The sequence below is a fragment of the Meriones unguiculatus genome, chromosome 3, assembly GCF_030254825.1.
Source record: "Meriones unguiculatus strain TT.TT164.6M chromosome 3, Bangor_MerUng_6.1, whole genome shotgun sequence".
Classification (NCBI taxonomy): Eukaryota; Metazoa; Chordata; class Mammalia; order Rodentia; family Muridae; genus Meriones; species Meriones unguiculatus.
This window is the reverse complement of record NC_083351.1, coordinates 128,063,948-128,079,677: the sequence shown is the minus strand read 5'-3', so window position 1 is coordinate 128,079,677 and position 15,730 is coordinate 128,063,948. Positions and strand designations below refer to the sequence as shown.

The following is a 15,730-nucleotide window of genomic DNA, read 5'->3' as shown; positions in this document are numbered from 1 at the left end:
TACGTATTGTTTGATTATTTAAAAAAGACCTCTGAGTTCATTGCTTTCTTCCTATCTCTTTAGGGTCACAGCTTCGACTAAGAATGGGTAAAATCTTAGGTACTCTTGAATGCACATAGCATATAGGATATTTATACATTTCCCCTGTATCTTAAAGCCAGCTGAGTAGTGATTTACTGGATTTCTTAGTTAATCCTATGGATAATTACTAATGAAGACTTCCACTTTTCACCCTATTCTCTCAGCTACCCTTTCTTTTCCTTAATGTTAGAATATCATGGGATTTACAAAGCCATTTAATAATTGTTTTTCTGTTTCTTTTTTTCTGTTCTTTTTTTTTTTTTGGCTTATCCATAAAATGGCACATACTTGTAATTTTAGCACATGGGAGGCTGAGGTAAGAGGATCATGAGTTTGGGTCCAGCCTGAGTTATAACTTTGAGTTCTAGGACAGCTGTAATATATATCGAGTCCTGTTTCAGAATCAAAACAAAAATGATTCAAAGCATAAAAAATTTCTATTAAGGAAAAATTTTAATACATATGAAAAGGGAGAGAGGAGCAATGAATCTTTTATGTTTATCTCTTCATCAATTACCAATCCAAAGTGATCTTATTTTACCACTGCATGGCATTTCTCAGCACTGATGACTTCAAAATAATCCCTGGGTATCATCTAATTTCATAAATGCTTTGCTGTGTATTTCTTAAAGGGTTTTTCTTTTTTTTTTTTGAAATTAATCATATTATTAAGACAACTAAAATATAGCAGTGGCTTATATTGTCTGATGTCTGGTCAGCGATATGATTTGTTCTTTCATAATGTCCTTTCAGTGTTAGTTTTTTAAGTCGGAAGTGAAAGAAGATAAATACACACTATGCTCAGTTTTGTCTCTTGAGTCTCTTAGCCTAAGGGTTGCCACCTTTCTTTCTCCCCATTTCTTTTCCCATTTTTCATTTCTTGAAGAAACAGTCTATTTTTTTTCTTCAGTTTCTGTTTCCCACATCTGATGTGTTATGAGCATGAGTCACTGTATCATGTGTTTTGTATAAATCGGTAGAGGCCTGTTGGGAATCAGGGTTAGTCTGCAAGACCACATCACTCCCGTTAGGAAGTGAGATTAACAGTAGTGTCCAGGTATATCACCTTTGAAGTTTTATTACCTTGATGATTGTCCGCTCAGTTCACAAACAGGTGCTGTGATGCTTGTAATTAGTCTGTATCCACCTGTTCAGTAGAACATGCTCCTAATATTTTATGTTTCTGGAATTCTGCAGAATGGCTTCCTTTGGGTGGAAGAGGAAAATTGGTGAGAAGGTATCCAAGGCCACATCCCTGCAGTTTGAAGCCGAAGCTGCTGATGAAAAGGATGCAGCTGAGAGTGAGGATGGGAACTGGCTTCATGCCAGCAAACGGAGGAAGGAATCCCTCCAGGAAGGCTGTAAACAGAAGAGCAAACAGCTGAAGGATGAAGGAGCTACTCTGGCTGAGAACAAAAAGTATGGTTTAGGAATTTTTTTTTTTTTTTTAATGGACTGTTCACTCTTTCTGGTTCATAGTCTCTGTTGTTGCAGATAGGGTTTCTGTTGCTGTGATGAAATACTATGACCAAAAGCAACCTGGGAAGGCCAGGGTTTATTTCTCTTTACTCTTCCAGGTAGCAGTCCATCATTGAGGAAAGTCAGGACAGGAATTCAGGCAGCAAGCTGGCGGCAGGAGCTGACACAGACACCATAGAGGAGTGCTTACTGCCTTGTTCATGGTTGGCCCTATATCACCCGTGACCACCAGTCTAGGGGTGACCCCATCCATAGTGATTTGGGACCTCCCACATCAAACGTCAGTCAAGAAAAAATGCCACAGGCCAGTCTGGTGTGTGCATTTTCTTAGTTGAGGGTACCTCTTCCCAAACTGTTCTTGCTTGTGGCCAGTTGACACAAGACTAGCCAGCACAGTTATATATTTTATAGCTTCACATTTTAAATACCTCATTTCATTTTTTAAAAAAGAGGTGTTTCAGAGTCACCTGCAAAAGTGCCATTTTCAAGGAAAACGAATTTGTGATAGTCATGTTAAATCTTGTATACTGCTTTGCCGCCTTTGTTTTGTCTAGAGGAGTGTAAGTGAAGCAAGAGTGTGTTGCCCAGTACGAAAAATTGTTGTTTAATTATCCTTTCACTTTTTCTTTTCTTTTTTTTTTTTGAGACAGTTTTGCTGTGTAGCCTAAGGGGGGGGGGGCTTAAGCTCCCCCTTCCATCCTGCCTTTTTTCCCACCCTTAGTGTCAGTCTTTGAATGTATGCTGCCTTACTACTTGCCGTTGACTTCTTATGTGCCTTTGTAAGTATGGTGGGTTCACAGGAACTTGATAGTACATCTTTTATTCATAGCCCTTACCTAGCTAAACTTCCTTTTTTCCCACTTACTTATTTATTTAGTCACTTTACAGCCTGATCCCAGCCCCTCCCTCTCCTCCTCCCAGTTCTACCCTCATGCCCCCTCTCCCCATCACCCTTTCTTCTCAGAGAAGAGGAGGCCCCTGAGGGGTACCACCCACCCTGGCATCTCAAGTTGCAGCAGGACTAAGTGCACCCTCTCCCTCTGAGGTCTGGCAAGGCAGCCTCCTAGCTAAACTTCTATATATGTACCTGTTTCTTCTTTTTTTCCCTTGATTTCTTCTTTCTCTTTCCTTTGCTTAGATCTTTCAGTAGGAATGAAAATTCCTTCATAAGTAATGGAGAAAAGACAAATTGTTTCATAGAATATATTAGAAAACAAGATTAGAGAAAAATAGAAATGACCCTTATTAATAATACTACATAAGAGACAGGCCCTTGAAAAACTTAGTCTTATTTTATCATGTGTTAACTATACATAATAATGGGCTTCAGTGTCCTACATTATATATATAATGTATTGTGGTCATACTCTTCTCCTGCTAGCCTCTCTTATCTCCCCCCGTGCAGTTCCCCTTCCTTTTCACAGATGGTCATTACACCTTGCTGCCATTGTTTGTTGATTTGTTTGATGATCCAGTGAATTTCTTTAGGGTTGACTCTAGGTGTATGGGATGAATGGTTATTTATAGGCACATGGGTATAGTACTGAAGAAAATGTCCTTCCCTCGTCTATTAATTACTTATAGATCCCCACCGAAGTGACCTCATGAGCCTCCCATACTAAAAAAATGTTTGGTATTTGCATTCTTTCTTCCTGTGCATGCAAGCCCGTGCACACACACATGCGCACACACACACACACACACACACACCCTACAAATAATTATATATTTAGTTTTTTTGGCTGATCTTTTAAAGAAGTTGCAGACAACACCCATCCTTAATTTAGCATGCTTCTCCAAATAAGACTATTCCCCTGCCTGACGTACCATTATCAAATATGTGAACATTAACAATTCTGTAATCTTTGTTCATACTTAGATTTTTTCCAACCTTAATTTCTTTTGAGATATATATACTTAAAACCATATATATTGATAAATATACATATATTGTACATATAATATATATTGAAAACTAAGGCCTAAACAGAGTTCACACATTGTAGTTGATTATTTTGCTTCTTTATTAATGTCTTAAAATGTTTGGTTCCCCTCTCCCTTTTAAAGATTTATTTTTTTTTATGTGTATGAGTTTTGCCTGCATACATCACCTCGTGCACGCTTAGTGCTCATAGAAATAGAAGAAGGCATTGGATCCCCTGAAACTTGAGTTGTAGGTGGGTCCTGGGTACGGAATCTGGGTCTTCAGAAAGAGTAGCAAGTGCTCTTAACTGTGGAGCAATCTTTTTGGCTCCTCTGTTAATTAAAATTATTATTATTATTTTTTACTTACACTTATTTATTTTTATGTGTATGAGTGTTTTGCCTACATGTTTGTATGTGTACCACACTTGTGCACAGTACCCTTGGAGGTTAGAAGAGCATGTTGGAGCCCTTAAAACTGGAGTTATGCATGGTTGTGGACCAATGTGTGGGTCCTGAACCAAACCTAGCTCCTATACAAGAGAGGTCCTCTTAACCTCTGAGGCACCTCTCCAGCCCCAAGGTTTCCATTCATTAAAAGAAAAAAAAAATGATTATTTTATTTTATGTGTATGGGTGTTTTGCCTGCATGTATGTTTGTGTACTACTTGTATGCCTTGTGTCCCCAGAGTCCACAAGAGAGCATCAGAATCCTTGATTGCAGTTGTGAGCCTCCATGTGGGTGTGGAGAAGAGGACGCTGGTCCTCTGGAAGACTGTCTTAGTTAGGGTTTCCATTTCTGTGAAGAGATAACATGACCATGGCAACTCTTACAAAGGAAAACATTTAATCGGGGCTGGCTTCTAGTTTCAGAGGTTTAGTTCATGATTGCCTTGGTGGGTGCATGGCAGTGTCAGACAGAATGGAGAAGTAGCTGAGAGTTCTACATCATGATCAACAGGCAGCAGGAAGAGTATTATGACACTGAGCCTGGCTTGAACATATGAGACCTCAAAGCCCATGATATACTTCCTCCAACAAAGCTACACCTACTTCAACAAGGCCACACCTACTTCAACAAGGCCACACCTCCTAATAGTGCCACTCCCTATGGACCTAGCATTCAAATGTGTGTGACATTCCTATTCAAACTACCACAGAGAGCAATCTGTGTTTTTAACTGCTGGGCTGTCTCTCTAGCCCCAAGGATCCCTTTCTAACCATTCAAGCTTTTTAGAAAGCATATGCCAACTTTTCTATTTGATTGTGCCTATATTTAACTTATTCCTCTGTCTCGTATTTTTTTTTTTTATAAAAGATTAATTAGGTGGAAAGATTTGATGGAGAGAGTAGTCATTTTTGATAAAGTATAGGTAAAGTTTGTGCTGGACACATCATCCTATATGTGTGTACTGGACATACATATAGGAAGATAAATAACATTGGGTGATCTTCTGTTAGAGCAGCTGTCAGAATGACATTGTGCATGTATCTTTTTGCTTTGGTAACTGATTAGAGCTACATCTTAATAAAAGTCATTTGATTTTGAGGCCGAGGTGATACCTCAGTTAGTAAAATGCTTGCCACACAAAGTTGAAAACCCGAGCTTGATTACCCAGCACCTATATGAACATCCATTGTCGTGTGACAAAACTTTTCCTGGGGAGATGCAGCAGACACCTGCACACGCACACGCATACACGCCTGTTCACTCCAGATAGTAAACCCAAGATAGACCAAAGCACGGATACCACCAAAGGCCAACTTGGTGAACCATGACTTTTATTGGCATTACTTACAGGAACAAAGGACGACTCAAAGACAGCTGGATTACCAAAGCCCACCCTTAGCATGGTTGGCAACTCACAAAAGCTGGGAACCAGGAACACAACTATACAGCTTACAGGCAGCTCAATGGGTTGGAGAGTGTCTTTTCTAGGTATTTCTGTTGGTATAAACTTCTAGACAGCTTGGCTAATTTCTGCTTCTTCCAGGCAGCTTGTCTTGTCTGTGACTTTTTTGCTGGCTGGCTTGTCTGAGAGGGACTCTCAGCTTTTATTGTTTACTCTGGCAGGAAGGAGCCTAGTGGACCTGGTTAGTTTCAGGGACTTCCTGAAGCTGTTTTTGAGAGGTTTACCTTCCTCTTACAGCACATCCTCTGGAGGATGGAATTTTTGAATCTTGGAGGAAACTTACTCAACAGGCGTGAGTCCTGGCTTGTGTTTGTAATCATAGTGTTGAGAGGGTAGAGCTACAAGGCTTCTTGGAGCTTGCTGGCCAGGTGGCAGAAACAATGAAGTCCCAGTGTGGAACCTTGTCTCCGAAGATGTACCTGAATGGTGCTGGAGGAACAATATCTATGGTTGAACCTGTGGCCTTCATATGCATATGCACATACAAGTATACACCCCCACATGAACACTCCATTACATGAACATACAAAAATAAACACCCACTACATATACATAAATTTAAATATTTTTTTTCTTTTTTGTCCTATGGATAAATCTTAGACATTTGTCAATAATGAAAAAAATACCTTAGGGAAATTAGTGTTATTAGTTTGAAAACATTTGATTTTTATAAGATGTATATGTGACAAGAGGAATAATACTGGTTTTTACTTTTATGTTTTTTGTTTGTTTGTTTTGTTTTTGTTTTTTGGTGCTAGGGATCCAAGCCAGGGCTTTTTGCATGCGAAGCTTGTGCCATACTCCTGAACTATACCCCTGCCGCAGGAGTAGCATCTGTAGACAGAATGCCATTCATCTCATCTAAAGATGTAATAAAGTTAAGCCTGTGTGCTGCTGACTATGCCATCAATGTGGTGTGAAAACTGGTCAGTCTACCAGGGTCAGTCTACACCCTTAAAAAAACCTGACTCTCCTCCTAACAGATTAGAGTTACCAACAGCTCCTCAGCCGGGCGTGATACTGCATGGCCACCTCTCCTCTCCGTGTTGGCATTTGTCTGGCTTGAGCCTGTGCAGGTGTTAGGCATGCTATCATAACTGCCGTGAGTTTGTATGTGCAGCTTCTGTGCTGTGTCCAGGAGATACTATTTCCTTGTGATCGTCCACATATCTCATCAACTTTGCAGTCACTTCCTTTTCTGAAATGATCCTGGAGACTTGTTGGGGAAAAGTGCACTAGAAGAATGCTTTGATTTACTTCCTTCTTCCTTTTTCTTTGAACTGGCAAATGGTTATAAGATTTTCTTTGCCAGTTATTTTTATAATAAATGAATCATTTATTATATTTGAATCTTGGAGGAAACTTACTCAACAGGCGTGATTCATTTCTAGGTCTGCCTTTATTTTTGATTTCTTGGAGAATAATTTTCTATATTTTGTTAGAAGACATAAATCGTGCTTAAACTATGTTAGTATCTCAAATTATAGGAACAAAGAGGTAGAAAATAAATAGCCATCAACATTGGTTGACTTTTTATTTTTTTGAGACAGGTCACATATATATACATATATATATATATATAAAATCTTCAGCTGGCCTAGATATATATATATATATATTTGGCTGGCCTAGTCACACACACACATGCACAGATGCACACATGCACACATGCACAGGTACATACGTACACATACATATATAAAATCTTTAGGTGGATTAGAACATGCTGTGTAAACCAGCCTGGCCTCAGACTTTGAGATTTGCCTGCCTCTGATTGCCAAGTGTTAGTATTAAAAGTGTGTGCCACTCTGCCCAGTGTTTTTTTTTTTTTTTTTTTTTTTAGATAGGGTTACATACTGTCCAGGATGATCTCAAACTCAGGTCAATTCTCCTGTTCAGTCTGCTGAATGCTGGGAATATAGGTATGAGCCATTGTGCCTGGCTAACATCAGTTAAGATCTAATAGTGTAATAGTAGGTTGGGAATTGTTGTTGGTATTCATAAAGCATTTTTTTCTTGCAGAACTTTGCCGACTGGACATGTGTCTTAGAAGAAAAACCACTTTTAAGTTTTTCACACTTCAGAAACTACTTGTAAAACATCTTTAGAAATTCCAGTAAACTCTCGTTAAAGTTCATTAATGTTTTTATGTTGGCATTTTCTCAAGAGTACACTAGGTGTGTAGAGAGAAAAGCCATTGGTTACTGTCAGGACATTTCCTTAAGATTTTCTGTGGTCAAGAAAAGCTATCAACTTTAGAGATAAATAAAATAGCTCATGTTTCAAAACATTGAATCATGTCACCAAAACCAGGTGACATGACTCAATAATGTCACTAAAAACTTCCAGCTTGGTTTTGAATAGATGAATCTTTAGAAACATGAGGTTTTGCTTTTGTTTTTCCATTTATCATTTATTTGAGAATAACGTATTCATAGCTTTGGAAATTAAGCAGAAACATGGGAATCAGGGGAATTAAGTAATTTGGCTATTAAAGCCTAACAAAGATAGAAGTAATAGTTTAAAAATGCCTAAAAAATATTGAAGTTGTTTTACAGTAATGTGAGGAGCAGCAGTTAAATTAAAAGCAACCACACAATCCAGTCTCTCCTTATCAAATCAACTTTGTTTCCTTGCCTTTAGCCACTCTGGCCTTGCCTTTCTTTTTTTTTTTTTTTTGGTCAGAGTTCTCTGTGTGCATATATGTACGTGCATATGTTTGTGGCTGTGCATGTATATTTGTCTGTCTGAGTGTGGAGCCAGACTGAACTGAGGTCCTCTTACTTATTCAACAAGCAGCTTATCAACAGAGCCGTCTCCTAGCCTCTTTTCACTGTAACTCTTGTAATTCTGTGAGTAGCGCTTCTGATGTGTTTTCTTGCCTTTCAGGTTCCTACCCCTGTCTTGTTCACAGTTCCTTCCTGGTAGACAGTCTGCTGTGCAGTAGCACCCTGAGCAGCCCTCCCTCCCCACAACAGTTGTTTTCAAATTTTGTATTTTTTACTGTTTTGAAGTTACTTACATACTAAGTTACTTATTTATATGGTCTTACTCAAATAGGTTACTGTCATCTCTCTTCTAGAGAAGGCTTCATTTTTCAGCATCTGCCTTCTACTGCCTCACTGATGGTAGCAAGACAATTCTTAGATTTATTTTGCAAGTTGAATTTTCTCCTTATACTGTTAATGATTCTTTGTAACAGAAGACTGGTTTACTTCCCTGTCCAGGCCCAAGGAAGTTTGGTGCTTTTAAAGTGGGCTATTGGATGTAATGGTTAGGAGTGTGGGTTTTCAAGTCATTTTACCTCCATTTAAATCTTACCCTAATTATCATTTCTTTCTGTATAAATTTTGGGCAGGACATTAACTTCTCTGCCAGTTTCTGGTTTCCTAATATATAAATGATGACACGTCTTAAAGATTGAAAGATTACAGAACAAGTCCATGTAAAGAGACTGTAGCATGTTAGGTTGCCTCTAAGTGATTGTGTGCTAGATATTCTGTATTAGGATTTCATGTTACTGGTTTATACTAGTGCTAAACTTTTTAGAAGTTAATTTCTCCAAGTAATTTTTCATAGACTTATTTCTAACTAAGATTTGCCTTCTTAAAGTAAAGAGTATAGCTAACATTTTAAAATTTTCATATAGTTTCAACCACTAGATGGTGACACTTGCATAGCTAAGTGGCTAACTATTCTTTGTAACTGTGGCGTGGGTGTATAATTGTGAGGCCAAGTGCAATTAGAAGCCTTACCAATAGTGTTACATAGGAAAGAATAACAATGATAGTGAACATGAGAATGTTTTGACCGTGTGATCCATATCCTCTGATTCCAAGCATCAGTGTATTTTAAGTCAGTGCTTATGCCTCACATCTGTAGAAAAAAGTGGATGCGGTAAGTGTAGTTGCTTATTTCCTTACTTCATGTCCTTCCAAAGTATCATGTATGTAGAGTATTTGTCTTCACTTTGTTGTAATGAATACCAAGTTCTCGTGGAAGATCTACTTCCCCGCTAATGCAGTGGGCCTCAGCCCTTCTCACCTTCTCAGGAATATTTTCTCTAATTATCTCCCACTGTCTTTATGTTATCTGTTCGTCACCCTTGTCTCCTCTCTAACATACTGGCATGCCTGAAGACCAGGTACACTTGACTCCACATGTTCTTACAGTTCTTGGCTCCCTTTTGCTACAAACTCCTTTTTCTGATATATTATCTTTCTGACCATTCAGATTCTGTTCCCATTAATCCTCTGAAATAGTCGTACATGTATACAACTGTCATACAGATTGATGTTCTATTTAGAAATTTGTATGTATATAGATACACATATATGCATATAACAACAATTAATGAAAAAAGAGGCCATGAATTTGAAAACAAGCAAGGAGATTCTCTATGTAGTGAGGCTGGCCTTGAACGCCTGATTCTTCTGTTTTTCACATCTTGAGTCCTGGGATTATAGGCATGTGCCATGATACCCAATTACTTTTCCTTTTACATTTTCTTTATTTAGTTTCTGAATGCTAACAGTTATCAAATGTGTGTGTCAGTGTTGTCCTCCTATCTGAACCCCAGCTTTTTAAGTCTCTTTAACACCTACTTGAGTAGGCAAAAATGTATCAAGCTTAAAAAAGCAGAACATGTGAGGTTTTACTCAGACACCTGCTGCTTTTCCATGTAGGTGAAAGTCACTGCCATTTTCCCAGTTATTTAAGCCCCAAACCATGAGTCATCTCTTCTGGCTTACTCACCTTTTCAGAGCTGTTCTGCCCCACTTACTTGTAAGTCAAGGCTTGCCTTATAGCTCACTCTGTTTCTGTAGCCATGCATTTCTGGCTGCTACTGTTGTAATAGACTAGTGAGACATTTATAATGTTGACAGAAAGGCCATTACTTTTGACATTGACCAGATGAGACTGACTTGGTGAAGTTCTGGAGAAGTGGTGGTTGTTAAGGCTGTGTGCAACAGGATTTGACTTGTGGAAGAGCGGCATATGAGAAAGATCCTGAAGATTAACACCCCTCCCCAACTCCCCCATTCATGGACTACTTACTAGGTGTGCCCCATTTCATAGGTATCACAGAAGTTTCTCGAGATAGTGGTCATCTAAGTTAATCTGTAGAGCTTTTGGCAGCATCCATAGGCCTTGTATTTATTCTCCTCCTTTCCTTTTGCCCCCATCTTGTCTACCTGAAATCTCAGTAAAATTAGCCAGGAAGTTTCTAGAATGCTACCTCGCCCAGAGAAAGTGACCTATAAATATTTATTAAATATGCCCTTAACTAAATAAATAGCTCATTAGATTGACCTGTAGTAAATTAGAAATGCAGCTGAGAGCAAAGTAACTAAGCACTGTGATGTTTGCATCTGGTGAGTGAGCATGCTATCTAACTTGCTTGGCTTGGTCACCAGCTGTTCCTTGCCTCATTGTAGGGCATTATCTCACCCTGCCCTGTGTAATCCCTGAGCTATTCACTTTGCTTCCTTCCTTGTGTTAGTTCCATGTTGTTAAGGCTGCCTTTAAACTGGCTGAATCAGACTTTGGTCATTTATTAACCACAGTGACTTTAAACCAAGTTTTTATCTTTTAGTGTTTCCTATCCAACAGCTGCAGTAGGGCTGTGTCTTTTCAGTCTGTTCCAGACTGAAGTTGAATTAGCAGATAGGCTGCAGGAGTTGGGAGAGACCATTGATTGACTTATTAGCTGCCAAGTTTCCTATGATGCCCAAATGGAGAAACTAAGTGGTGCAACTGTTTAGCTGTAGGAAGGAGCACCTATAAAATAAACCAACAAGTGAATGAGAGTGAGGAGGGGTGTGTGGAGTTCAGGGATCTTTCAGGAGTGAATTGTTCTTCATTGCTTGCTTCATTTTAACTCTTGGAAGCTAGCTCATTTGCTCTTTAAATATTTATATATTTAGGCCAGAAAGGCCTCAGCTGGAAGCATTGATTGTATTTTCAAAATAAAAGTTCTGGGTGGGGAGAAGACATGCTTTTTCTTATTTGCTTTGTTTATGTGTTCCATAAAAATCTGTGTTTGTACATGTGTGCAGGGCTGTATGTGTATGCGTGCATACATACCTGCCTAATGCAAAGAGTAAAAACAGAGTTATGGCTGCTGTTTATTTGTGATTTTCTTAGTTTATCTTGTTCTTTGTATATGGACAACCTTGTGGATGGTGAGGGGATAAGCCATCTTCCTTCTCAGCAGTAGAGTCAGTGACATTTTGGGCAGACCATCTTTTGTAGTACAGGATTGCTGTTTTCCTCACAGGCTTTTAACATCCCTGGACCTGGGTGGCCCCTGCCACTCATTCCTTAAACTCATATACTGACAGTTGAAAATACTCCCTGAGTTCCCATAAATGACATCTGCTATGTTGTAAGAACTGCTTCTAGTTTATTCAGGCAGAGCATAGAATGTGAAGTAAAAAGGACATTTGGCTAACACAACAAACTTTTATCAGTATTTAGGTCAGGCAAAGATTGGTGAACAAACCCTTGCTTGTTTTGAAAGTAAAATGTTTTATTCTGACAGAGCCAAGGTGATTTGCCTATGTAGTGTTTATGGCTGATTTTATGACACAATGGTAGAGCTAAGTAGTTGTGACAAAAACTATACTGCTCACAAAGTCTAAATTATTTACTAGATGGGCTGTCACCAGGTCATCCCTTGCTCTACAGATAGAAACCCTCCAAGGGGCTTAAAAGCTGCAGAGATGTTTGAAACATTAAATACCTCAGAACTGAGGCCTCTCTGCTGTGCCTAGAATTCCCTCCTACTGTCCCCTCTTCTTTTTACCCCCTCTTCCCCACCCTTCCCTCTTCTGTGTTTTTCCATCCCTTCTCAGAAACCTCTAATATTAGGATTTCATATGATTTCTATTCCTGAAATGATCATGGAGCAGGTAGGAAATTGGAGTAGATAGAAACTGTGATATTTGTGTCTCAGAAATTTTCTGTGGGCTTAAAAGAATTAAAACATGCACACATACCAAAACAAAAGACCTACTCAGGCCAGCTCAGTGGTGTCATAGTCAGGAGGAAGAGGTAGACTGATTTCTGAGTTCAAGGCCAGCCTGGTCTTCATATTGAACCAGCCAGGGCTACAGAGTGAGACCTTGTCTCAAGCAAAACAAAACAAAACAAAACAAAAACAAAGAAACAAACCCACTCTGATTTCAAAGTTTAGGGAAAAGACACAGAAGTATTAGAGAAAAATTAAGTGAGAGACATTGTTGAGGTAGTTGTAGAGGCACTCTGAATATATAAGAGCTATGTTATATACTACTTTGAGATGATTAATATCATGTAGTTTGGGACTGGTCCTGTAGCTCTCAGCCTTTGCTCTATAAAAGAAGAGCAAGTTAATGCCAAATTTATAGGACTTTGAGTACTAAGTTTATTTGTATGTTAAATAATTGTGTTATTTCTCTCCTCTTTCAAAAAGTCATAAAGCATAATATACATTAAAAAGCCTTTAATATACTTTAAAAAGGAAGGAGTTACTGTGAGGTCAGGCTAGTGGTACTCAGGGGTCCTAAGGAAGAATACAGTGTTTTAATTTACTGGAGAACTTTTTATGTATTGAAAGATGAAGAGGCAGAAAAGACCATTCTTATGATGGGTGTGTGCTCAGTAGGAGCTCTGTACAAACAAAGGAATGCTGTATGGCTGGGGCTGAGGGTCAAAGGCTAGCTGAGTAGAGCAAAGGTGTGGTGAGCAGTTAGACAAAAGATTGGGCAGACATGGTAAAGGAAATATCTTTGCTGCTACTATGTCTTAGAAAATTTATTGCTGTAGTATTTGTAAGAAAATTGTGAATGGAAGGATTGTTGTGAATTCCAAAGAAGGAACAGAACTTTGCAGATTCCCTGCTCTTCATGTTGTCAGTAATTATACTGGGAACATTTTTTAGAGAGGCATGGGATTACTTACAGTCTACCTAAAGAAGCACAAGCACTTAATGTTTCATGTGATACACGGTTACTGCCTTGTAGACAAGTTGTGAAAACTTAGTATATAATAGTACCAACAGAGTGTTTGATACCCTATGTAATTTGTGAGAGTGATACATAAAATAGGTATACATAACCAGAAATTGGTACTGTTTTTGGTTTTTGATTGGCTCATGCTTTTTTCCCCACTGTTATCCATTTCACAAAATCACCTTTCTAATGTTCTCTTGAAATACACTTTACCTTGTTATATGTAAATTTTGTATTGTAAGTTTCTGGATGTAATTTACTAATCTTTTACTTTGAATTTATATATTTATCTAATAGACATGAAAGTCCTCAGTAATTGCTAAGATGGGTTCTCTCTTACAGCAGAAATGTGCTTTACATTTATTCTCCAAATAGGATGAAATGATGGTAGGACAGTGCACTCCATTCCTAACCCAGGTTAAAATTTTAATTGTGAAATTTAACACTTTAAATTAGGCAGAGGCAGCAGTTTTCTAGTCATGGCCGTTCTGTATCATCTCCTGTCATAATATAATATATTTGCTCTAGACTACACTTCTTTCTACTTTGTTCCTCCAGAAATGTTGATCCCTGTTAGGAGATCCGACTATCCATCCATGGCGTACATAGAACTTCTAACAGACACAGAAACGAATTCAAAGTTTTACATTATTCTACAAAGAGTAATTAACAGAGTGCTATGACCGTTTACCAGAATAATATTGTACACATTAATTTTTTTAAAAAAGATTTTATTTATTTATTTTATGTATGAGTGTTCTATCTGCACATGTTCCTGCATGCCAGAAGAGGGCATCGGATTCAGTATAGATGGTTGTGAGCAACCATGTGGTCGCTGGGAATTGAAGTCAGGACCTGTGGAGGAGTAGACAGTGAGTGCTCTTATCTGCAGAGCCATCTCTCCAGCCTGTACACATTCATATTTATTTATTTATTTATTTATTTATTTATTTATTTATTTATTCATTCATTTATTTATTGTAGATGTACATGGTGGGCACATGCCATCATTCACACATGGAAGTCAGAGGACAGCTTGTGGGACTTGGTTCTTTCTACTCGTCATGTAGGTTTGGAGATCAAACTCAGGTCACCAGGCTTGGGAAAAGTGTCTTTGCTGAGCCATCTTGCTGGCCTGTTTGTGGAATGAATTTGATAAGGGCGGCTCTTATGAGGAAAAAGGGATCAGGTTTATTCAGGGGAGGAAGTGAATTCCACTTATGTTTTGCCCTTTTCCCAAGGTGAGCCAACCCCGGCCTCAAGAGCATGAAGAGTGGGAGAGTTGACTCTTCCCCTTGCTGGCTGTGGCATTAGGTGAACTAGGCAGGGCAGTGCTTGAGGGCTTGTTCTTCTGGTGCGGGTGCAGGAGAGCTGGCATGTTCACCAACCCAGCTATCTCCCAGGCCCAGATTGAGGGCTTTGAGTTGGTCCACCTCAACATCTACCCAATCTATGATCTGATGGAGCGTGTGAAAGGGCCTGTCCTGCAGATCCAAAGCTGCAGGATACAGGGCAGCAACAGGATATCTGAGAGGAGTTCCCATTAGGATCCAGTGTTGATAGCGTAGCAGAAGCCAGAGGCCTCAAAGCAGACCAATGACTCATTGCAGTGAGCATTTGCAAGTAAAAATACGTGGACAAAGGGTGTACTGTGGGACACACCATGACACACTGCAGCTTCCATGACAAGATTTTAAAAAACTATTTTATCTTACTTTCTTTTGGGGGAAGTTGCAAGGGTAGATGGTGGCTATGAAGGGATAAGTGGGACTTGGGGTGCATGATTAAAATTCACAAAGAATCAATAAAAAGTTTAAATAAGACAAGACAACTTGCTATGATCATGTGGTTGATTTTTTATCTTTTATTTGGTCAAAATTATTCTGTAATATTGACGTTAATTTCTCTTGACTTAGATTTTCTGATATTTATGTGTGTGAGATGAATGAAAATGTAGGCTGTAAATGAATTTAATTATCTCTATCAGAAGACTAACTTGGAAGATAAAAATTGAATTTATACATATTTCAGAAAATTCAGTCTCTAGTACATAGGTTCTTAACCTATTGGTCATGACCCCTTTGGGAGTTTGAATGACGCATTCATTCACAGGGATCACATATCAGGTATTCTGCATATTATACTTAAATTATGATTTGTAACAGTAGCAAAGTTATAGTTATGAAGTAGCTACAAAATAATTTTATGGTTGGGGTCACCACAACATGAGGAAGTGTATTAAAGGACCATAGCATTGGAAAGGTTGAGAACCACTGGTGGATAATTGTGGTTAATACACTAAAACCCTACGAGTTTCTTGTACTAGATAGAAGTTGTACC

At 38.7% G+C, this 15,730-nt stretch overlaps 1 protein-coding gene across 3 annotated transcripts in view; it reads left to right on the top strand.

Moving 5' to 3' along the window:
* Window positions 1-15,730, top strand: part of Ttc33 (tetratricopeptide repeat domain 33) — a 46,993-nt gene that overhangs the window by 3,276 nt on the left and 27,987 nt on the right. For all 3 annotated transcript variants that reach the window (XM_021660105.2, XM_021660104.2, XM_021660103.2), the window contains exon 2: window positions 1,279-1,500. In XM_021660105.2, coding sequence (XP_021515780.1) covers window positions 1,280-1,500 — 221 coding nt within the window. In that variant the 5' untranslated portion in view covers window position 1,279. The remainder of the gene's footprint in view (window positions 1-1,278; window positions 1,501-15,730) is intronic.